Source organism: Salvia miltiorrhiza, chromosome 4 (genome assembly GCF_028751815.1).
Source record: "Salvia miltiorrhiza cultivar Shanhuang (shh) chromosome 4, IMPLAD_Smil_shh, whole genome shotgun sequence".
In the NCBI taxonomy this organism is placed as follows: domain Eukaryota; kingdom Viridiplantae; phylum Streptophyta; class Magnoliopsida; order Lamiales; family Lamiaceae; genus Salvia; species Salvia miltiorrhiza.
In genome coordinates, this window is record NC_080390.1 from 28257530 (window position 1) to 28282102 (window position 24573).

At 33.9% G+C, this 24573-nt stretch overlaps 2 protein-coding genes across 2 annotated transcripts; one reads left to right on the plus strand and one right to left on the minus strand.

The window, feature by feature from the left end:
* Positions 1-3681: 3681 nt before the first annotated feature.
* Positions 3682-6541, minus strand: LOC131019596 (BTB/POZ and TAZ domain-containing protein 1-like). Its single transcript, XM_057948175.1, has 5 exons — positions 6198-6541; positions 5847-5980; positions 5208-5511; positions 4759-5075; positions 3682-4220 (listed from the first exon to the last, which is right to left on the minus strand). Exons 1-5 carry the CDS (start codon positions 6339-6341, stop codon positions 4043-4045), a joined length of 1077 nt encoding a protein of 358 aa, XP_057804158.1. The 5' UTR covers positions 6342-6541; the 3' UTR covers positions 3682-4042.
* A 17211-nt stretch (positions 6542-23752) lies between these two features.
* Positions 23753-24445, plus strand: LOC131023234 (uncharacterized). The gene has a single exon (XM_057952774.1). The coding sequence runs from the start codon at positions 23753-23755 to the stop codon at positions 24443-24445; it is 693 nt and encodes a 230-aa protein (XP_057808757.1).
* Positions 24446-24573: the final 128 nt, after the last annotated feature.

Sequence of the window (24573 nt, forward strand, 5' to 3'; positions counted from 1 at the left end):
GCCGGAGTTTTACCAGTGAATAGCGGCGGCGCCTCCGCCGCTGGTAATGTTGACCGGACGGCGGTGGCGCTATTGTCGGACGTCACCAACGACCACCGCCGCCGGTGATTAGCGACGGCACCACGTCGCTGGTAATTGTATTTTTTTATTTTTATTTATTTATTTATACCCCACAAGTATTTCCATATTTATACAGTATTGCATACGTTAGACGAACTTCCCAGTCGGTCACCCATCTTAGTTGTGCTCTAAGTCAAACACGCTTAACCTTCCTTTTAAGTGGTCACCAATACAGAACTCTCGTATTATTGATATATCTAGTACCTATTAATTCATTTAAACTCTATTTCAATATACAATATCATACATTCATAACCTTAGAATATGTCGAGTTGATATCCAAGAGATGTTAATTACGGATCAGTCTCGTTCCTGTCATTATTTTTATGTCGAAAAATATATTTATTAATTAATTTATTATTATTATTTTTTATTATTATTTATTATTATTATTATTATTATTATTATTATTATTAGTATTATTATTATTATTATTATTATTATTATTATCAATCTAGTTTATACACCATAAGTATGTTAATTTGGTATTTGTAATGTATTTTGAATTCAATTGCATACTTTGAATTGAATATAGGTTACCTTTTTTTAAGTACATATATTTTTCGACTTAATTATACAATCACAATAAATAGGGAATGGAGAATGAGGTAAGTGCAATATTGTTCCAAAACATAAAATAAATAGTTCAAGAAAACATAAATGTAAAAACAAAGTGCAAGTATAATTTTGTTTCAAAACATGAAATAAAAATTTTAATCTAACAAAAACAATAGCGAATAAATTAAATAAAATGGCGAGAGTGAGAGTGTACGATAGTGGTCGACGGCGGAGCGGTGGCGGTGGCACGGCGGGGTCAGGGTTGAAATGAGAGAGAGAGGGGGTGAGAGAGAAAGAGAGAGGGTTAGAGAGACAGGGGGAGAGAGATATTAAAGGAGGGGTGGAGGCAGGCGACGAGCGGCAACAGGCGAGAGAAGGGGGCGGCGCGAGTGTGTGACTGCTGCTAGGGCACGCCCGTTTTGGGCTTTAAAAATTACCGGCGGCCCATGCCGCCGGTAATAGCCGACCCGCATCAAATTACCGACAGCGCCTATTCCCACCGCTAATAACTAGCGGCTACTGTCGCCAGTATTATTAAACAAAAAATTAATATACATTAGTGGCGGCGGCCGTGTTTACAGGCGGCACTGTTGCCGCCAGTATTTCCGCCTATATTTTAAATAATACGGGTCACCTCCTCCGTCATCGGTGGACTGCCGGTAATTCTGGCCGGTAAACAGGCTTTTTTTGTAGTGAACGCTTTTAGAGTATAAGAGCACGATTTTTCATAAAAATACTTGTCTTTTAGATGTAGTCTATTTTCAGCATTTTTCTTGACCTACTGATTAAAATAGGACCATAACTTTCAGGATTTTTAGAAAAATGATTATATGTTACGTAATTTGAAAATAAGGACTATAACTTCTTTTTTAATATTTACAATCCTATTTCGGGCCCAAAATCAAATATTCGGGCTTTTGGTGCCACCTTGAGCCCATTGTTGACGTGGTTGTGCCATCAAAACTTGAAGCCCCTTTTAACACCATAAAAAATATATATATAATCTTTCAAATCTGCTATCACCATGCTCGTCATCTCCAATCCCTTAAAAATGATAATACAAAAAAGAAAGAAAAAAAATTTGCCAAAAAGTTGACATGGCACAGCCACGTCAGCAATGGGCTCTAGGTGGTACCAAAAGCTCGAATAATTGATTTTGGGCCCGAAATAGGAGTGTAAATGTTATAAAAAATGTTATAGTCCTTATTTTTAAGTTCTGTAACATATAGCCCTTTTTAAAAAAATCATGAAAGTTACAGTTCTATTTTAACCATTAGGTCCGTTTTTCTTATAGTGAATTTAAAAACGAGATGAACCCCTGCATTAGCTAAAGTGCATTGCAAAACAATAGGAGAATGATGTTGATCAGTCTTACATTAGTAAGCATGAGCAACTAAAAAATTTAACTAATTAATGTATCCGCCGTACACTAATATTTACTTGCTTGAATCCAACAACTTGATAGCTTAATTTGTAGTCTAGTATTATTTATATATTAAAAACTATAGGATAAAATGAAATGAACAAAGATTGCTCAATAAACTTCTTATATAATTTTGGATTTCGGATCTACATAAATTATTTTTATTAGAATTTAGGATAAGGTTTCGTGGGGGCGATCGTGTTTCGCCAGTTGGAAAAACTTGTGTTGAAATTTCACAATTTAAGACTAATTCCCCGTGTCTCCAAGATTAATAGGTCACGCCATTTACTTGCTCGTTTTAATAGATTATCGGAGATCCGCATGATCAGTTATGAAAATTCTTGCTTCAATACAATTAATCGCAATCGCCTCAAAAAAAAAACAATAAATCGCAATATTATATATGAGTAAAAAATCGTTTATGTAAGTACAGTATTCATTGCAAACTTATGTCGTGAATGAACTAGGTCAAGATTGAAATTAAAGATTTTCCTCAAAAAAAAAGAAAAAAAAAGATTGAAATTAAAGATAAATTTAAAAAAAAAACAAAAAAAGATTGAAATTAAAGGTGCCCATTCAAAATATTTATTTAATTTTTACCTTCTGCTTGTTTCAAAAAAAAAGAAAAAGAATTACCTTCTGCTAATTATTTTATGAGGTGGTATTGGGTACACCCAGGTGTACCGTACACCCGAATTGACCCACATTCTTATCTAAACTCGCATACTGACTCAAATCGTGTAAATGACACTATTCGATTACACAAATGACACCGTCTGTAATTGACACTATTCTGTTATACGAATGACACTGCGTATAAGTGACACTATAATATTGTAAATAACACTGTGTATAATTGTCACTTTTCAAAAATATAAATGACACTTCTTGTAATTGACACTATAAGATTGTAAATGACACTATAATATTTTAAATATCACTGTAAGACACTAAATGACACTATAATATTGTAAATGACACTGTGTACAATTGACACTATTCAGAAATATAAATGACGCTTCTTGTAATTGACACTATAAGATTGTAAATGACATTATAATATTTTAAATATCACTATAAGACTGAAAATGACACTATAATATTTTAAAATATTACAGTGTAATTTATATAATTGAATAGTGTTAATTATAAAAAGTGTCATTTATATAACTGAATAGGGAGTACTATTATTTACACAATTTGAATTTGAATTAGGATACGAGTTTGGATTAACATGCGAATCAGGATCTGGATACAGGAGATTTTGTGTTATTTTATTCCTTCAATCCTTCTCAGATAAACAAATTTTAGTTTGGATAGTCAATATATATATGCATTGAGAGTAACGTCTGTAACGTGAACTCAAACCGCATCGAATATTATCCCAGGAATAACTCTGATTCCTACACCAAATTTCCAGTCATCCACTCTAAACTTCGTCTCAATAATAATAATAATAATAATAATAATAAGAATAAACTTCATCTCAATCTTAGAGCAATCGAACTAATTTCAACGATCAACTACCTAAAAACAAAATTGAAACGTTATACCATATAGTAGTGCAGATAAGCATCAGATTAAAATAATCCAACCCCAACTAAAGAATGAAAGCCAGTTGCAGATACAAAATTCCTAACTCAACAAAAAGTATATTGACAAACCAAACCCATCCACTACCAAAAAACAACATTTACTACAATCAACTCAGCCCCCATTAACGAGTAGGCTTTCCTACTTCTGTGCTACCAACCAACACGCAAAAAACAAAAAGGGAGAGAGAGAAAGGGGGCCACGGCAGGAAGCAAGATTGCTATGTGACAACACACAACAATAACCAGCAAATTTTTACTATCTCTACTTTCACCACAAATTTACATGGCAAAGTAAACCAAGAAAACACATTTACATATTTCCGGTTGCTGTAACCTGAGATTTGATTTACACTCTGAAGCTCCTCACCCGGTGAGGATGCAACACAATCCTCGGCTCATCCACTCCCTTCCTTTTCGGTAGAGAGAGAGAAGAAATGGTTCTGGCTGAGACCACCTTCTTCACAAGTAGTCGCCACCGGGCATCGTTCACTCGTCTGTCTTGTTGTGCCTTTAACTTGAATTGTCTGTGACAGAACATACCAAATTTTAGATGATTAAAACAGAAGGGAACAGTAGTTGATTGTGAGACCAAATGTTTGCTCCTACTTATATTTCATCACAACCCCACTAAATTTTTTCCTAGTCTACACCTAAATTATATCATATTCGACAATTCAATGTGACTATGCCAACAACCATTAATAAAAATCAAATTTAGTAAGGTATATTCCTGTTCTTAAATCAGTGGACATATTTGCAGAATCATAAAAAAAGATAATCACTCTGCCGTTGTAATAATGGCCCTACAATGACAGCTCGATTCATTTCCCTTTTCATATAGAATCTGAAGCTATTTAGCATATCTCGCCAAATAAAGTATCCGATTGCATCCCTTTATCACAACACTAGTTCATTTTTAGAGTTGGCAACCATAGATGCAATCAGTATATACTAAGAAACTAGATTTTCCATCTGGTTGGATTCAAGCAAATTTCCCAATTATGTGCTAAGTCAAGTAACTAAATCAAGATTCAAAGATCACGAAATGCTTCTTAATATTACCTGCAAAGGGGGACTCTGCACTCATCAGGCTCATCACAGATCGAGGAATGCAGCTTGAAGAGCTGCCACATCCGCTTACAGCGCGAACACCCTCCATTAACCCTTTTCTTACAAGCACCGAAATGTTTGATCAGGAGCTGGATTCCTTGGCAGGTCGAGAACTTGCTACACGGGCCCTTATGCTCGTTCGGGTCCATGTCACATGGACCAACGCTGGTGCATCCCTCCGAGCATATATGCTCAAGACAATCCATGGCTTCGCTCAGTTGCATAAACAAACTCTGCTCCTGCCTATGCCTCCTCGTTCTCTTCTTCCTCTACACCCATCAAGAAAAGAAACACAATCGATTATTATCGCACCAAGAATCTAAACATCCATTCATCCAACACGTTATGCACACTATTGGAAATCTGCAATAAGGAATTCAATGTTTAATTAAGGTGTATACCAGTTCAATTTCATCGATGAATTGTAAAATCTGGAGCTCGAGATGGGGATCATGGTCTTGCAAGAACTTCCACGCCTCAGTCTCCTCAACAGCTTTGTAGTTTTTGGACAGCAATCTGATACACTTGAGGTAAAGATCCGGCGCGTCACACAATCTCGCGAGCTGAAGCACGTCAACTACGTTGTCGACGTTCAATCTTTTAGCTAAACCTCTTGTACATATCTGCTTCAGCTGTTGTACGGAGTAGACATGCGATAAGGCTAACAGGTGAATTCCATACTTCTCCATTTGCTCATCGCTGCACCTGAAATTTTGCACCGGAAGGGCAGTTTAGTAAATTTACAAGAATTTTGGGTTCCTGTGATGTTGGAAACACTGTAATTCGCCGCGCCCACCAGAACAGTAACTCTCCAAACAATAAAATATCTGCAATTATTATATGAGACGGCGGAAAATACGCCACGTGTAGACAACTTTATGAAATGGACGGTATATATTAAAATTATTGTTTGCTTCTTAATTGGTCGAATTTAACAGATCTTTTAAAACTATTATTGCTTGAGATTTGGAGGAAGAGTTTTTTGACAATTGGAAAAGGAAAAAAAGGAAAAAAAAAAAGGAGGAGTATTTGAAACTTACTTGGTGAAATAAAGGAACTGGAGGAAGACGTGAACGGCGTCGTACGGTACGCCGGAAATCGTGATTTTCCGTTCGTTGCTCCGGTTTTTCTCTGGCCTCTCTACTATGCTCTCCAGCACCGGCGATGCTGATGCCTGCAGATTTTCCCACAAATATCATTAAAAAAAATCCAAAAATTGAATAATTCCGCCTTGAATGAAGATAACAAACAGAGATATTGAATTAGACATGAAAGCTCCGGCATTCAAACAGAATTAAGGTGCAGTGAAACAGGATCTAAACCCACAAACACGCACAAATAGATGCATTGAGATGATGAATCCACCAAAATTCGAAGATCGGAGACTGTACCAAAATCTTAGAGTGCGCCGGGATTCGCAGACCGGCAGAGGTGACGACATACATGTCGGGTTCGGGCATATCGCCGGCGCCGGCGTACGGAGGAGTATATTTTAGTCTCATTTTGCCGGAAAGTTTCTTCTTCAGCTGTACCATGATTAATAAAATGATTTTTGTGGTCGCTTTTTGCGTATTTAATTCTCAATAAATGAAAAGTATATAGGAGAGATTGGTAGACGTAGAATGAGTAGTGCGTGCTCCTCTATTTATAGGCGTCTCCAAACCTTGACCCGATAACCCGAACCCGGTTACGCCTACATGGGCATCCACGCGCTGTCGGGGTGCGTCTTTAATTTTGGTCAAGGAACACTTGTTTGTTTAGGGCATGTTTGATAGCCCTAGATAAAGCAAAATAGATAAATAATCACGTCTTATCTAAGCGTTTGATAGCAATATTGATTAACAAGAAAGCCCGCATTAAGGGAGAGGCCCGCTCTTATATCACTGTTCCAGTAAGAAATTTTATACCTCCTCCCCCCTGATATTATTTATCTAAGTATTATTTATCTAAGTTTTATTTATCACCCTTTATCTCAATTTTATATCAAACACACCCTTAGAGTTGAGTTCTTATTTCAATTTTTTTTTTATAAAGTTCCTATTTCAATTTTAATAAGGGATATTCTAAATTTTTATAATGTATTAGAGCATCCGCATTGGGGGTTCCTTGATAGCCTACTTGATAGTGTTTGTATTATTGAGTAGGTAGTGCTGCATTGGGGTTCCTTGATAGCCTACTTGATAATATTAGTTTTGATTTTATATTTTTCATTTAAATTTAATTGCTCAAATTTAAATAACACAATTTATTTCAAATTTAAATTGCATTAATTATAAAATCCTAAATATTACATAAAAATTTAATAAAATAAAAAAAATTAAAAAAAAAACAAAATAAAAACAGCCATTGAAAATTAAAATATATATATATATATATATATATATATATATATATATATATATATATTTTTATTTGAGGCTCGAGTACTACCCGATTACTCGAGTAGTACTCGAGGAGACATTAGTTGCAACGCCATGCTCGAGGATGGTACATTACTCGAGTGATGCTCGACGAGCCCGCGATGCGGGTGCTCTTATAGGCTCGATTTAGAGGGTGTTTAGTTGACCTTTAAAATAGCTTACAAACTGTTTAGGAGTTTATCGATTCATAGGACTAACTTGAGTCAGCCTAAGCTATGAGCAGGTCGATGCAGCCCCCGACTAGAGCTGCAGCTCATCCGCCCTTTTTATGAAATCACATGCAACGCACGCACCCTTTAAAAAACTAAAATCAAAATTTGAATTTTCCAACGGCTATGTGTGCGATTTTTCATTTTATTTTTAATTTTTTTTTTGTAACAGTCAGCAATTTTTTTAAATTATTTTTTCCCCTTAATCAACGACATTGTTGCCTTTCTTACTTTTATTATTATTTTTATTTTTTCTCCTATAACTACTCATCTCTCCTACCTTCAAATTCAATCTTCTACACTTCTATCTCCAATCTCTCATCTATATCATCTCTCAATTTCTCTTTCAAATTCAAATGGAGCCCAACGACCCAAATATCCCCGATTATTTTTCGCCTCATTGGACCGGTGATCTTTCCGGTCAATACTACCATCCCAACCTATCGGCGGTCAATTTTAGGAGAAGAGACCCAAGGGACTGGCAAAGGTGAACCTGCGGGAAGGCTTAGGCTTTCAAGGAAGCGACACCGACGTCGCCACAAGGCGAGAAGAAGGGTCGTCACTCTTAGACTCTTGATGAGACCGATCTCATCGTTCGCGTGTGGTTGGAGGAGACCAACAACACCATTTGTGGTGTCAATAAAAAAAATGAGCACTACTGGGGCCGAGTCGTCGAAAAAGTAAACGCCCTCTTGAATGTGTTGTTCACTCTCTGGCAAATCAAATCTCACTAGGTCCATGTGAGTTCGGAGGTGAAGCTTTGGGAGGCGACTGGGTTAAAGCCAACGCCACGTAGCCATCCGGTCACTCCGACAACATGATCCGGAAAAAGGCCCAAATGCTCTGCACCTCGTGTACCTAGGTCGTTCCATTCAAGTTGTGGAACACGTGGAGGATTCTCCGGGCGAATCAAAAGTTCAAGAGCTTGTATCTCGAGGGAGACGTGCATTCCTCGAATAGGACAAAGACGTTGGAGAGCGGCGACTTCACTAACTCAGCCTCGGGCAAGGAAGTTTCATTTTCCTGACCAATGGAAAACAAATGAGCGAACGTGGCGGCAAAGGCGAAGGGCACGGCGTCGTAAAGCTCGAAGGCTCCGCCCTAGTGTGTGGAATTCATGGGCTCGATGCGCTCCACTCTCCAAAAAATTGTTGAGGAATACGAGACGAAGAATCGTCTCAAGAGAGAGATCCACGATAATCGTATCATGTTGATGGATACGTTGAACATGACACCCGAGCAACTGGAGTTACATCGAAAATGGGTGGTAGCAATTCCCGCGAGGAATAGGGGCGAAAATTAATCTAGTTTTAAATTTATGTAATTTTTAATTATGTTTTTAATTTATGAATTTTTAGTATTTTAAACTAATGAAATGTTAATTTTACATTGTGTTATTTAAATTTGTCATCCAAATTGGTATAATTTAATTTAAATGAAAAAGACAAACTCAAAACTAATGGTTATGAGTCAGCAGGATGAGTAAAGACCAATATAGACATTGACTCATAAGTGGTCCTAGAGTGTTTGGCAAAATCAATGTGGATGCTCTAAGTTCTTTCAAATTATTTGTCAAAATAAACTCTTAAACAATTTATAAACTGTTTGTGACCTTATTACTATATCGGTACGTTTCTAAAAATTGTAACATTTCCTTATTTAGAAATGACCCCACAAACTTTCTCTCTCACTATTAATAAAACTAATTACACTCTTATTTTTCTTAATCACCCTAATTAATACTCATCCCGTATTTTTAAAATTATTTTTGATTTTTTTAATCTTTAATTACACATAATTAAATACATTTAATACATTAAACAACGTCTTCTTAAATCTCGAGCCCAAAAGAACTGCCTCATTTATTGTGGGACAGGGGGAGTATTCAATTATAATTTGTTATTTTTATCATATATCATTTTAAATCATCTTTCTTCGATTTTCTATCTCTACAAATAATTTTTTTTCTTATTTATAAGCTCAATTATTTAAACACTTTAACAACTTATAAGCTCTTAAGAAACTACATCTTATAAATTGTTGGTGGTTATAATTAAGCTCTTTAAAATAAGCTTAGACAAATACTCTCTTAAAAAATATTACACCATCACACGAGAGAAATAAGAAACTATTATTAATCATCTTTACAAAAAGTATTCATATTCAAATTCATTTTCATTTGATCGCAATATTGATCACTATAGTGATTAGATTCATCTCATTTTAATATATATATATATATATATATATATATATATATATATATATATATAGGGGAAGGCTAAAATAAGAACGCTTCTTAAAATATAAATTATGAACCATTTTCAGCCCTTAGATCATCAAGATCTACGGTTGATTCATCACCTTGTTGGATAAATTCATGGTCCTGAGTTCGAATCCCAAAGGTAGCAAAAAATTATTTTTCGCAATTCATGCCTTTATACAGTTTATTCATGCGTGTTATACATAAAACTAGTATGTGCCCCCTCGTGCGATGCACGACCATCATCGAAATTGAACGATAATTTAAATAAATAAATAAAAATGTTAAACATAATATATATATATATATAAATATGTATAAGTAAATATAAACATAAATGATCTCAATAAAAAATAAATTATTCACAATATAATCTCAATAAAAATATCAATCTGAAAACATTCGAATTTTCAATTATTGAAATAGCAATTAATTGATTTAATTGATAATGTGTATAAATTTATAAATAAATAAATTATGAAATATCAAAAGCAAGTATAGATGATAATGAGTATCATTATGGATCATATAATATTTTAAGATGTACAAAACTATTTATTTACATATAGTATAACTGTAGTTTAATATAGTTTTCGAAAGCATATTTATGAGGTCATTTTGTTTATGCTCAAATTTTAAAATAAAGTTACAATGTATACATTTTTTTTTTCAATTGGAAAGTGAAAAAATAAAGGGTTTAACATGAGATATGTGTCGTTCATTTTCCAAAATAAAATGTATACAATTTCAGTAAATTTAAATAAATGTGCTACTAAAAAATTAAACTCTTCAATTTACTTTTATTTTTTATTTTTAAAGAAAATCGATAATGGTTCTCTAATTACTGATTTTCCAATGAGTAATTTTGAAGCTTAAAAATTCGATTTTTAAGATATACTATATATTAGTTATTTATCTACAAATTTATATTAATATAAAGTTGACCTTTAAAAAAATATTTTTAAGCTAAAGATTTCTAAAATGAACAAATATAAGTTTCATCATTGTAATTGCATTAAACTGATATAATAAAAATATAAATAGTAAAATATAAAAAATACTGATCTATAGTAAAAACATAAAAAATAAAATAAAAAAATATGGAAAAAGGAATGAAAGAACCGTGAATTTTAAAAAATGAGAAATGAGAGAGGAGATGATAGAGGAGAGAAGAGAGAGGAGAGAGAAAAAAATAATTTGATGACTTTAAACTATAATAACTTATTGGTTTTAAATTTATTTTTTATAATTTTTATATCAAATTAAAGATATCGTCATTATCTTTAATTTAACATCCATATTGAATATTTTTTTATAAATTAAAGTTGATGAATTTAAAAGAAAATCAAATTGAATAAATATATTTGAATAGTGTTTTCTAAGTAATTAATATATTTTGTTGAATTAGTGTGAACGTGTGAAATGAGTTAGTGGTGTTAATAATTTTTTTTAACCTTCATATTAAAAGTATTATCAAAATTGCCATTCAAATCAATTTCAAATTGATTTGAAATCAATTTCTAATTGAAAACTGCTGTTTTAATATAGTATAGATTCATGCATTTTTGCTGGTTCGTAATTTTCTTAAAATAAGGGTGGTTTATTGAATAACCGCCCCATATATATATATATATATATATATATATATATATATATATATATATATATATATATATATATATATAAATAAAAATAAAAACACCTCTTAGAATATAAAATATAAATCATTTTCAGCTCTTAAATCATTAAGATCTATGGTTGATTCATCGCCTTATTGGATGAATTTATGATTCCGACTTCAAATCCCATAAGTATAAAAAAAATGAAATTCATACAATTACACAGCGAATTTATACGTGCTTTATATAAAATTTATATATTTTAATTAATTCGTATTTTATATGTTAAAAAGTGTTTATACCCTAATTCTTGTTATGATATGTAATTATCGTATACATAGTTTATATATTTCATGTATTTTTGCAAGCCCAGAGCACGACTTGCTAGAGTCAAAATTACGAGGCTATGAACATGGATCCAATTTACAACTAAAAGATGATATTTATTGAGTTTTCAAAATCGTAGTTCATTTTCGTTTATTCATTATAATTGACTTGTATGTTACAACCTTTATTCAAGTCAAACATTACTCTTGCTCGTTAATTTGATTTTTTTTTTTAATAAGAGGTATCTATTATCTAATCAAATAAGCAATTTACATACAGACAAGACCTCTACATCACATAAAGGTGGAAAAATAATCGTACACAAGCAAAACCACTACTCATACAAAAGTGAAAAGATTATTCACACAAAAATGAAAAAACTACACCGCACGTAGGCAGAAATAAACACAAGATCTTTTATAAACGAAAGTCTTTGGGTGCCTTAGCTTTTCTCCTTAATTTGATTTTAATCATTTATTTTCTCGAGTATTTTTGCATATCGCACTTAAATCAATACTGAAATTTTATAATCAAATAGAAAATCCATTTAGCTCTACTTTTATGATTCGTGGATTATGATTCAAGCTTAGACCATTTTCTTCTATTTAGGTTTACAAAATTAATATGTTCGTAAATTAAACTTGATATATTATTATGTATAGTTAAATTCATCGATTCAATGTCCCTATCCAAATATTTGAAATGATTCCGTGTAAGAATTTTAAATTATTAAACTCTATTTTAATTTTAGAAGAACTATATTTATTAAATATATAAATATAAGAAAAGGAGTTGGTAAATTAAATTAAGAAACAATGTAGTCAAATGGCCATAATGAAGATTGAAAATCAATTTTTGACCCCTAATCTTAAAACATCAAAATATGGCCATTAATTAGGTGGTATGCCTAATTTGCCCTTTTTACTCGGCCGTTGGGGTGATTGCGCGGCCGCTGGAAGCTTATGGGTGAGTTGCGCACTCATGGGGAAAAGCCAGCGCCCGCAATGCCATAAGTGTCATACGCATCATTATATTACTTGGTTTTATTTTGGATTTTCATTGGCACTTATGGCACTATTAGTGCCATAAGTGCCAAAAGGACCATTTTAAACACTTCCCTGTAGGGTTTAGATGATTCATTTATGATTTCTTGATTCTATTAATGTTGTTTCTGTTGCACGTATGACACTTAGGGCACTAATAGTGCCATAAGTACCAAAAGGACCATTTTACTTGGTTTTATTTTGGATTTCCGTTGACACTTTTGGCACTATTAGTGCCATAAGTGCCAACAGAAATCCAAAATAAAACCAAAGTAAAATCTTGGCACTTATGGCACTAATAGTGCCTAACTCGACCCGGCACGCGACCCGCGTGCCTGATCCTACCATGTCCGCCTCATTAAGGGTAAAAACGTCCAAATCAATAAAAATGACCAAATTTTACCATAAATTGTGTTTTATGCTTCATTTTAGCTATTTCAAAATTTTACTCTTAAATTAATGTGAAAGGTATAATTGGAATTCAACAAAAAAATATAATCGATACAATTAAGAGCATTTATACATGTGGTCTCCTCTTTAGAGCCATCCCTCCACAATTGGAATTTTTTATCTTGCTATTTTAAAGAGGATAAGAAATGATTCCATATTTCTCCCCTTGGTTATTTGAACCACCAACCTATCAATTGGAGGGGAAACACATTACCAACTCAGCTACGCTTCGTCGTCACCTCCACAATAAGGGTTCTATAGAGGGGCTTTATAAATTATTGATCCCATTTTTAAAAATCAATTTCTAATAAAATAATCAAAGTTTTCATTAAATTTAAATTTGAAAATTACAATAATCCTAAAAAAAATTGCTTTGCGTTAAAACAAAATTTAAGATATTTTATTATATTTGGAAACATACACTTTGAGTCCTACATCGAAGAGTGTAGACTTCTCTATAATGTGCAACTATAAAAATAGAGCTACATTAATTTGATTTTATTTTGAGTCCCACATCGAAGAATGTAGACTTCTCTACAATATGTTGTGCAGTTTAAAAATAAAGCTACGTTAATTTGATTTTGTTTTTAGTCCCATATTGAAGAGTGTAGGATTCTCTACAATATTCAGTACCCTATAAAAAGACAAGCTGCATTTTATTCAAATTAAATTTAAAATTATTTTTGTAAATAAAAATTATTTAAAAAAACAAATCTTTAACATTTTCAAAAGGACGTATGCTTAGCATGCGCCCCGTATAAATTCCTTCACGCCCGAATTTAAAAGTCGAGCTCTTGTTCAAGCCCGAGGACGCGACAATATGGAGGGGTTCACCGAGGACGGTCTTTGTAACAGTCCGACTCCAGAGTTGATGGTTGTCCCCACAGACCAACACGAGTCTTGTTGGGTCCGGGGGGGTCTCGAATAGGTGTATGGGGGGGGATACACCTATAGGCTATTTTTATGACTATCTACAAACCTCAATCAGAGGGATCTCAGTCAGAGATAGAAACGAAACTTTACATGCAAACAAGACACCTGTTTAACCGAAATAAGTGTTGACCAACAGGGTTGACGACTGATACTGAAAGCTCTTCAGTAAAGAGTTATCAGTTAAGTCACTGGAACTTAACTGATCCACGTAAGGGCTTCAGTCGTGTTTGCAGAGATGAAGATGATATCTCTCTTCCTTACTATCAGAGGATAGTGAGTCAGATTGATATCATACACAGCGAAAATTAAACTTAGTTTCGAATAGCCTCGGTGGAGCAGATAGTTGGATTAAGGTTTCTCTTTTCAGTTAGTCAGCATTCAGTTTTATCAATTGAAATAACACAGATATGAACGTAAAACTGAAAGCTGTAAATAACACAGAGACTTTTACGTGGTTCGGAAAAACTCTTTCCTACATCCACGGCTGGTTGATCAGACCAACAATCCACTCCGCAAGTGCTTCCCGGGTGCACTGCAAACCGTGAACTGAAGATAAACTCTCTTCAGCACCTACACACCTCGCGTAGGGTTTCCCTACCTACACACCTCGCGCAGGATTTCAGCACCTACACAGCTCGTGCAGGATTTCCTTGCTAAGCACACCTCGTGCTCAGACTTCCCTATCAGAGTTCAGAACATCTTCTGAAACTCCGAGTCACTCAAACACTCTTATGGGGGAGAGGTTTAAACGAGTGCCAACTATACTTACAAAGAACAAGTTCTTTGAAGCAAGTTTGACCTTTGGCTTCTGGGTACACAGAATATATGCCTAGGGTCTAAGAGAATGTATGTAATCAGCAGTGACTGATTTTGGCTTTGGAATTCTCTTCTTCGATTCAAGCTTTGGGCGGTTTAAGCTTTAGGCTGAGTAGCTATTTCGGCAGAGCTTCAGCTTATGTCGTTGAATCGGTGAAGATTGAAGTGATCCTCGAGCGCTATTTGTAGGAGAACTCTTGAATAGATCCATTGGCGTAAATCGTCCTCAAGATTTCTTCCGTTGGAGAGCAATTCGAATTTGGGCTGAGGCTTCAATCTTCGAGGTTCCTTGTCTGTGTGGAAACGGCTCTCTTTGATGGACAGGAGATGTGACATCTCTGAAAAGTAACCACCATATAGGAATGACCTCTGCAGAGATAAGATATTGAGATATCTCTGCATTTAATGCGGCTGTACTTGAGCGTACGTGGCTTCCTCTGAACGTTGGAAGATCAGTCCTAGGAGGAATGTTCAACTGATACTTGACTTTAGTATCAGTCCATGGCGCGCATTAAATAATCAGTCTTCAACTGATTCTTCAACTGATACTTTAGTTGGTAACTGCAGTCTTCAGTCTTCAGTCTTCAGTCTTCGTTCTTCAGTCTTCAGTCTTTGACACCGCAACTGAACTAGAAACGAACTCTAACACTTGAGTTCAAAAACGATTCTAGTCTATTACATTTAAGTCCTATGAATTTTGGTATCATCAAAACAAGGGTTAGGATATTCCACAAGGTTCCCAACAATTTTCCCCTTTTTGATGATGCCAAAACCACACAGCAGTTCTAGACAGCAAAAAGACTGAGCTCACAGTACAAGTTCTAGACAAGGGGTGAAAGTTGTTCCCCCTTAACAACAGAACCTAAATAACTTGTACTCAGAGCAAGAACGAAAACAGTTCTAAACACAGAACAGCAAGAAGACATAAAAACCATAAATCAGAGCCTGGACAAAGAGTCATTGTCTTCAGGGTGAGATCAATAAGAAGTTGTTCTTTTTATAAACGAGAGACTGATAAAGTATCAGTCTAAGGTTACATCTTGGGAACATAAAAAGAACATTACAGATTGTAGAGTTTGCAAACAACTTCCCATACCTTTTTGGCTTCTTTGGAGTCTGGATGAAAGTTCCAGATTCTACAGATGGCTCTGCATTCTTTCTTGATCTTCTCTCTGTCAACACCATTTCTGAACCTTGGTGGAGCTGCTGCTTTCTTCTGTATGCTTTGTCCATAAGCCTTATGAGCTTCCAACATTTGATGAACAGGTTCTTGTTCTTGTAAATGCATCAGGAAGTACTTCCAGGCTTCATTCCTGCGCTCCTTTTCGCCTTGAATATCCGCAAACACCATCCATTTGGTGTAGCGTTCCTTGAGTTGTTCCCACCAGTCATTCAGCTTTGATGGTATCCATTTATCTGGTCTCTCAAACTTCTCTAGATAGGATACAATCAGTTCACTCTTGAGATAATGCTCAAGCTTTTGACTTTCCTTCAGAGTTTAGCTGAATTCGACCGTTTTCTTCCTCTTCAGTTCTGATTCACTAGAAGAGTTTTCTCTGTCTCTCTTCCTGCTAGCTTCAACTGAGGCGAAGGTGGGAGCTACTCTTGCCGTGATTTCCTCAGCCCTGTTTTCCATCTTTTTGAGAACATCGGGGAGCATGTCCGCTTCTTTTTGCGGTGTGTTCCGATTCATCCCTGCGCCCCTCCGCTTGGAAGTCTTAATCGGAGCCGCTCCTTGTCCGTGCTTTTTTTGCACCGACGATCACTCCGCACTTCGTCCCCGGGCGTCACAGGCTCGAACCTCTCGGTTGAGCCCCCGGATGCTCTAAAAATGGCCAAAATGTCAACTTCAAAAAAATGTTGCTATTGTTTGGATATAGTTTAAAATTTTAATTCTGCTTTTTTTTTTTTCATTTCTTAGATAAACATATTTTTTCTATTTTCATGTAATTATGTTTTAGATAAAAATATGTATACACATCTCGATCGAATGAAAGGTCATAAAATTAACTTTAATTTGATATTTAATACAGTAAGTAAAAACATAGATCTGAAATGAGCAACTTATGATAATTTAAAGTTTTAACATGTTAGATCATTTATATTTTGAGTAGGCCGATGAGGCCTAATTCAAGTGGCAAAACTGAGGCTCTCGAAGACTCTCATTTGTGAGAAGTCTTGGATTCAATTACCACCTTGTTTCTCCACCTTGTTTTCCCAGCTTTGTGTGGTGTAGAGGTTCCGCATGCGTGCGGGTTACTTAACCTTTGTGTGTTGTTCCCACCTTTGTGTGGTGTAGATGTTCCGCCTGCGTACGGATTGCTTATTGGATTATATATTAGATACCCTCTTGTAATTCTAAAAAAAAAAACCTTAAAATTATGACTGTATTTTAAACTTTTTAATTGTTTTTACTTAATTTCAATTTTTTTATTATGTACTTATATTTATTTTATATTAAAATTATTAATATGAGATTATATAGTAATTATTATAAAATGATACATATTATTTACTACAATTTATCTTAAGCAACATTAACTTAATAATCTCATTCAACTAATTAAATATTAAGTTATTTTTTAAATCATAAATCAAATTATATGCATATGTACTTTCTCAAACTTTCATCCAATAAATAAATTATGGGGTATTAATAATCTAGCGGAGGTAGTGATTAATAATTATTTTATATTAAATTTTATAGATATGTTGAAAGTTAATGAAATTATAAAAGCCAAATAAAGAAGATGATGCATAAGTCAACCGCACAAAATTCTAAATCATACTAGTTAAATTAATTGCCCTTTTCTTAATTTAATGGGGATTAGAAATTGTTCTAAAAAAGGGATAGCTACGAAATAAATATATGACGAATCAATACCCATTTTGCAACATTTTTATTTATATATTTCAAATTTTTCTAATTTTACAATTGGGGTTTCCCCATTTTTTTGGCAATTAGAAAGACGGTGAGAACACCACTACTGACTAAAATGTTATAGAGAAGGAGTAAATGACATTATTCAATGTGCAATTAAGCACAAAATTGATAATATTTAAATATTTGTATATTTTAATTCCAATTTTGTGATGGGAAGCCTTAATTACAAAAAATGTAAAGATTGATTTATTTGCAAAGGTTAAAAATTGAGGTCGAAATCACAAAATTAGTATAAGTTCGTAATTTTCTTCCCCTTAGGTGATGGATGGTATGCAGGAATGGAATTAGAAGAGAATGAAATTGATTTTGGAATGGAATGACAATGGGAATGAAATGAAATTGAATGAAATATAAGATTCCTATGGCTGGTAATTACAAGGAATGAATGGATATGAATGAAATAAAATTAACACAATGATAATAATGATAATAATATTATTATTATTATTATTTGTTACATTTTATTATTATTATTATTATTATTATTATTATTATTATTATTATTATTATTATTATTATTATTATTATTATTATTATTATTATTATTATTATTATTATTATTATTATTATTATTATTATTATTATTATTATTATTATATATTTTTATTATTTATTATCATTGTTTTACTATTATTATCATTTATTATTTTACTATTAATATTATTTATTTATTTATTATTATTAAAATTATTTTATTATTTTTACTATTATTATTATTATTAATTATTTAATTAAACAATTAAACTTTTATTATATAGTAATATCATATCCGTGGGAATACATAATACCATGGGGGAAGGGAGGAATGGCTAATCCCATATGCATGAGAATAGGCATTCCATCGGGAATGACGATTCCTATTACAAAAACGGTACCAGCCATAGGATTGGGAATGAACGCAGGAATCACCATTTCATTCATGCATACTAGCCATGCCCTTAATCCTTCTACTGCACCATTGAATTTATTCATAATGGTTTTTAAATAGAACAATTTTATTTTCTATTACATATTTTTTAAAATCATAACAATTATTTTGATGGGTATTAAAATAAGTCTTTATATTTTGTGATTATTAATATTTTAAGATTATCTATATTTATTTCGCTAAATCTTTTAATTTATAAATATTATAGGTTAATCTATGTACAATAAAAGTGATATACTAGTTGGTTATAATTACATTCGATCGCATCATTTTTTTTTATCTCAATTTAACACAAATCTAAATAAATATGCTACATTTGTAAAAAAAAAAAATTAGGATTATGGGGTGTGCATATTAGCTTAGCGGTACGCAGTTGGTGATCAAGGCCTGAGGTATTGAGTTTGAGTCCACCGTGATGCGATTTTTAATTTTTATTTATGTAATTTGTATATATAAAATAAAGAGTTAGGATTAGGAGGCCAGTACTCTTGTGCAAAATGCTTATATAGAGATAGTGGGTTCCAATATTTCGACTAATTAAAGCCTAGTAGATTTTTTTATAAGGCAAATGAATTGTGATAAGAGGCAATGTTGTGGATAAGCGTTGTGAGGGGGAAGGGGTCAAATATGAATAAACGGCCTTTTGGGGTCAGAAGCGTCTAATATATCTCGGCCTTGCCCCATATTTATTCACACGTGTCAATCTAATCCTTTTCACCAGCTCACTTTTCCAACCTGTCACGTTATAATAATATTACAAATCACAATATATGTTCTTTCGAAATAAAAATTCAACATATTTAGTACATGTTGGAGCTCTAGGGCCACGTGGCTGAAGTCCAATCCCCACTTGTCAAAAACCCCAAAGTTGTCTTGGACCATTGTGGTCAAGTGGGGAATAGTAAATTAATGTGGGTAATTAGCAATATTTCTTGGTGGTAAGCATATGTTATGAATGTAATAATGAGGTGTTTGAGGAGTCAAGCACACTCAATTAGTGATGAGTATTTGATTCATGTTTTGTTACCTTGAGAGGGTGGAGGTGGGGGTGTCATTAAGAACACAGGTTAAGCCCTCACTATAAAATCGTTAAATCTCAATATGCAAACAATTTTCACCTAAAAATTGCATATATTTATATTATCGAATCGGATTCCATAAAAATGGACTACTCGAATTCTCGAATTTATATTGTAGTGAATACATATCTTATTAGAAAAAAAAAATACATCTATTTATATTATCGAATCGAATCCCGTAAAAATGGACTACTCGAATTCTCGAATTTGTAGTTTAGAGAATATATATCTTATTAGAAAAAAAAATCGACGTTGATGTTGTAGGGGTGAATCTACAAAAAAAAAATGCTAGAGGTTATAATTTTTTAAATTATGTCCAAATTTTCTTTAAAAAAGTTCGAGATTCGATTTGATTATAAGGACTTTTCTGCAAAAATTCTCACAAAAAAATCAATAATTTAACAAATTTATAAAAACTAAAAAAAATTCTCAGTGGAGGCTTAGCCCCCCCCCCCCACCAGCTCATTTGAAATTTATTGTCACACAACGTTTCACTTTGTGTTTTATTTTTTATTTTATTTTTTACATATTGTTTCTTCAATTTCAATGTTGTATGCGTTAATTTAATTTTGTTAATAATAACTAGGGTTTTGTCTATTCGATTAGAGTATATAATTATTTTTATCTTTTAATTTCCATTTCAGGGTTGATAAATTCAAAGTTAATGTATACAACTTTTTAATATTCTACTCACCTATTTCCTAAAAACATGTTGCACTTTTGATGACATTAATTTTAAGAAACGTTAAGTGAGTGTGTGTGTGAGTGGAAAAGTGGTCTCACTTTGTTGTGAGTTGAATGATGTCCAAAAATAAAAAGTAAATATTTTTTGAGGACGTACTAAATGACAAATTTTACCTATTTTTAGGGTATTGAGGAAATGATTTTTATGAATAAGAGTTAAGCATAATTCATAATATTAATATTTTTAAAATAATTTTTATTTCTATAAAAATACTATTAAAATAATAAATATAATAATAAAATACTCCCTCCGTCCCACGAATCTTGGCACGTTTTCCTTTTTGGGTCGTCCCACGAATCTTGACATATTTTCAAATAAGGTAATAATTACATTATTTCTCATACTTTATCACTTTTATTATATTCTTTCTCCTACTTTATCACTTATACTATTACTTTCTCTCTCCTATTTTATCACTTTTATGCTTTATTAACTACACACTTAAAGTACTAATCTATAACTTCTTAATTCTCGTGCCGAAACCAAACGTGTCAAGATTCGTGGGACGGAATGAGTATATTAACACACACAAAATTGCGAAATACTGGTTCTCATCCACTTATAATCCGCCACTTGTTGGGGTTAGGTAAGGGTGTTTAGTCATTAGACTTCGTTGGTGGTTTGGTGTGCATACATGTTTTTGTGGAGATGATTTTTTTTTTCTTTTTTTTTTTTTTTTGAAACCGTGGCGATGATCTTTTTCGAGTGGTGAATTGAATGCACATAATTTGTCGTTGTAATAAGTGATTAATAGGTCCCAAGAATGTACATATGCTTGTGTAAAGACAAAAGTTTTTGATTGATTTATTATTGGTCATGCTCACTTTAATTTATAGCGTGTCATTAAATAACATGTCGTACTCGAAGATATTTTTATATGATGAAAAATAGATACAAAAGTTCATATGCGTATATTTATTTATGCAAGTTTATGAGTGATTATGCATTTAATTTAAAATCAATGTCTAGCATGTCGTGTAATTTTATGTAACATAACAATTCAATATATTAAAATTAGATATTACACAAATATTTTAAAGATCATATAAGCTCGAATGTTTTCATACACAGCTATATAACGTATGTATAAAAATCTTTATATTTTACGTGGAGAAGTCTTGTTCGTTGTATTGTATGTGTGCAGTATAATTTTAATTTGGCCATCATTTTGTGATTGTAATGAAGCCGACAATAAAGACTTCCACATTTTACACCTGAGGAGAATATACTGACCGGCTATAAATAAGTTGCAGATCAATCACAACTTTAAAAGCTAAATATTTTGGCTTCTACCGGAAGATTATTCTCGTTTAAAATTTTGACATTTCTATTTATATCTAGGTATGCCTATTTAAGTAATTAAATATCCAAAGCCAAGGACGTTCTAGTTAGCAAATTAAATAGCACATACATGAAATCCTTTAATTCATAATATACTATTCCTCAGTTTGGAGTATGTGTATGATCAGAATGTGGCATAGTTTAATACTAGTAAACTAGTTGTACGTAACTATTTTACATTATAATTTATAAATATATATAAATTTGTCTCACTTATGTATAACGTCCCAAATAAATAGGCGCACAAATTAAAGAAATATAAATAAAATAAATGAACATAAAGTAAATAAAAAGAGAGATAAAGAAAATAATAAAAAAAGTAAATTAATGAAGATAAAGTAAATAAGGAGAGATATAGAGAAACGTTCTTTTTTTCTCCAAACCTCCTAGGGTTTTCTAGGGTTTTGTGAGAATAGCCGTCGCCTTCTTGGCGTGATTTTCCCTTTTGCTAGGGATCGAGTTGGTTGCTTCCGATGGATCAAGACGAACTACAGAGGCTAGTGGATTAGTTGAAGCTGTTCGGCGATGCGCTGGAGGCTATGATGGCTTTGTCGCCGGCTCTTACAGATAACTTGCGAGAACATACCAAACTTTGCTTGGCAGGAAAGGTATTCGCTGCTCGACAAATCAATTGAAAGCTTCTACTTACACACTTGCCGAGTATTCTACAACCAAAACAACACATAGAAGTTGAAGTTGTGGGAAGTAATATCTTTCTGGTCATGTTCAGATCGATGGGGGATAAACTGAACGCCCTCCACGGAGGCCCGTGGCACTTCTTTCAGGATCTCCTGCTTTTCTCGGAGATCGAGGGTTTCCAAAATCCTTCTGACGTAAAGTTTGGCGAGTTTAGCGGTTAGGTGCAGTGCCACAATCTCTCTCTTGCATGCATGCACCCAGATGTGGTCAGACGTATTGGCGAACGCATTAGAAAAGTAGTTGAGATTGATCTAGGCCATGGCGGTACATGTGTGGGGCGTTTTGCCCGAGTTAGGGTTACTTGGACTATCTCTCAGCCTCTCTAAAAAGGTGTCAGATTGATTCCGGATGGAGAGCAGGAGGGGGCAATTATCATCCTACAGTATGAGACGCTGTCGAATTTTTGCTATAAGTGCGGCATGATAGGTCATCTTACGAAGTTTTGTGAAGACCTGGATAAGGCTTTTGGTCCCCAGCCGTTTGGTTTATGGCTTATGGCTGCTCGGGGATGGGAGGGCAGACGTAAACCAACGGGCAAAAGGACTCCAAGTTCTAATACAAAACCTACACAAGACACCAAAAGAAAGTCGGTCCATTTATCTGATGCTAAATCTATTATTCCAACAGCGGAGACTGCTGCACAGTCCCACTGATCATCATGAATTGTGTAGTGTGGAATGCAATGGGGGCTAGGCCACCTTCGTGCATTCCATGATTTGCGCCGATTGGTGACCGGTGTGAGGCCGAGTCTTTTGTTTATTTATGAAACAAAGACTTTTGTGAGTAAGTGTGATCGATGGAAATCTATTCTTGAGTTCGATGGACATTTTGTGGTGAATCTTAATAGAGCTAGTGGGGGTCTTATGCTGTTCTGGAAAGACTCACTGGACGTGGTTATTTCTAGTTACTCATCAGGACATATTGATTGTCGAGTTACTAATGAAGGATCCGTGTGGTGCTTTACGGGTTTCTATGGGCATCCTGATCTTGCCTAGAGGCATCATTCGTGGAAACTGTTGTGCCGACTTGGTGCAAATACTGGGAATTTGTCGTGGTTGGTTAGAGGTGATTTTAATGAAATTCTTTCCCAACATGAGAAGAATGAAGGACCTCGGAGAGCGTGCTCGAGTATGGAGAAGTTTAGAACGGTTTTAGATGATTGTGGCTTGAAGAATGTGAAAGCTGATGCAGATTTTTCTCAGACTAATCATAGAAAAGGGGAGGCTGCTGTCTGGGAGTTGTTAGATCATTTTTTGATAAATGAACAGTGGGCGCTTTCTCTTGGGATTACGGGCTCCCAAGTTCTTGACTACTATGACTCTGACCATAGGGCAATTCAGTTAACTCTCGTTGATCAGGAGATGGGCGGTTCGAAGGGGGGCTATAAGAGATTTTACTTCGAACACAAATGGATGGTGGCGAATAATTTTACGATTAATTTTCTCATGGAGTGGAGATTCAGTGGGGGTCTTCCCATTCATAAACGTTTAGAGTGGTGTCAGGAGTACCTTAAAAAGTGGAAAAATTTAGAGTTTGATAATCCGACTAAGAAGATTGAGGAGTTGAGGAAAAAGAGGGTTAAACTCCTAAATGTCGGTGCTTATAAGAATACGTCGACTGATCTGGTGCTGTTGGAGGCGAATTTGGAGAGGATGTTGGAGGCAGAGGTGCTGCACTGGAAGCAACAGTCGAGAGCGAACTGGTTGGATTTTGGCGATAGAAATACTACTTATTTCCATACTTTCGCTTCGGCCTGGAAAAAGAAAAACACAATTTTAACCCTTTTAGATCAGCATGGGAAATGCAGAAAGATGATAAGGTGAAGGCGGTGATTGTCCAAAATTATTTTTCTGAGTTGTTTCAATCGGATTCGCCTCAACTGAGCCAAGTTTCTGCTATTACGGACCTGGTCTCTTCTCTGTTTGAGGATAATGAGATTAGAATCCTTGAT

Excerpts from the sequence above, each read along its gene's own strand:
- LOC131019596 (XM_057948175.1), bottom strand. The coding sequence starts at position 6,341 with ATGGTACAGCTGAAGAAGAAACTTTCCGGCAAAATGAGACTAAAATAT. Across the intron at positions 5,981-6,197 it reads CGGCGCACTCTAAGATTTTG|GCATCAGCATCGCCGGTGCT; the intron begins GTACAGTCTCCG and ends GAAAATCTGCAG. Across the intron at positions 5,076-5,207 it reads TCATCGATGAAATTGAACTG|AGGAAGAAGAGAACGAGGAG; the intron begins GTATACACCTTA and ends TGATGGGTGTAG.
- LOC131023234 (XM_057952774.1), top strand. The coding sequence starts at position 23,753 with ATGGAGAAGTTTAGAACGGTTTTAGATGATTGTGGCTTGAAGAATGTG.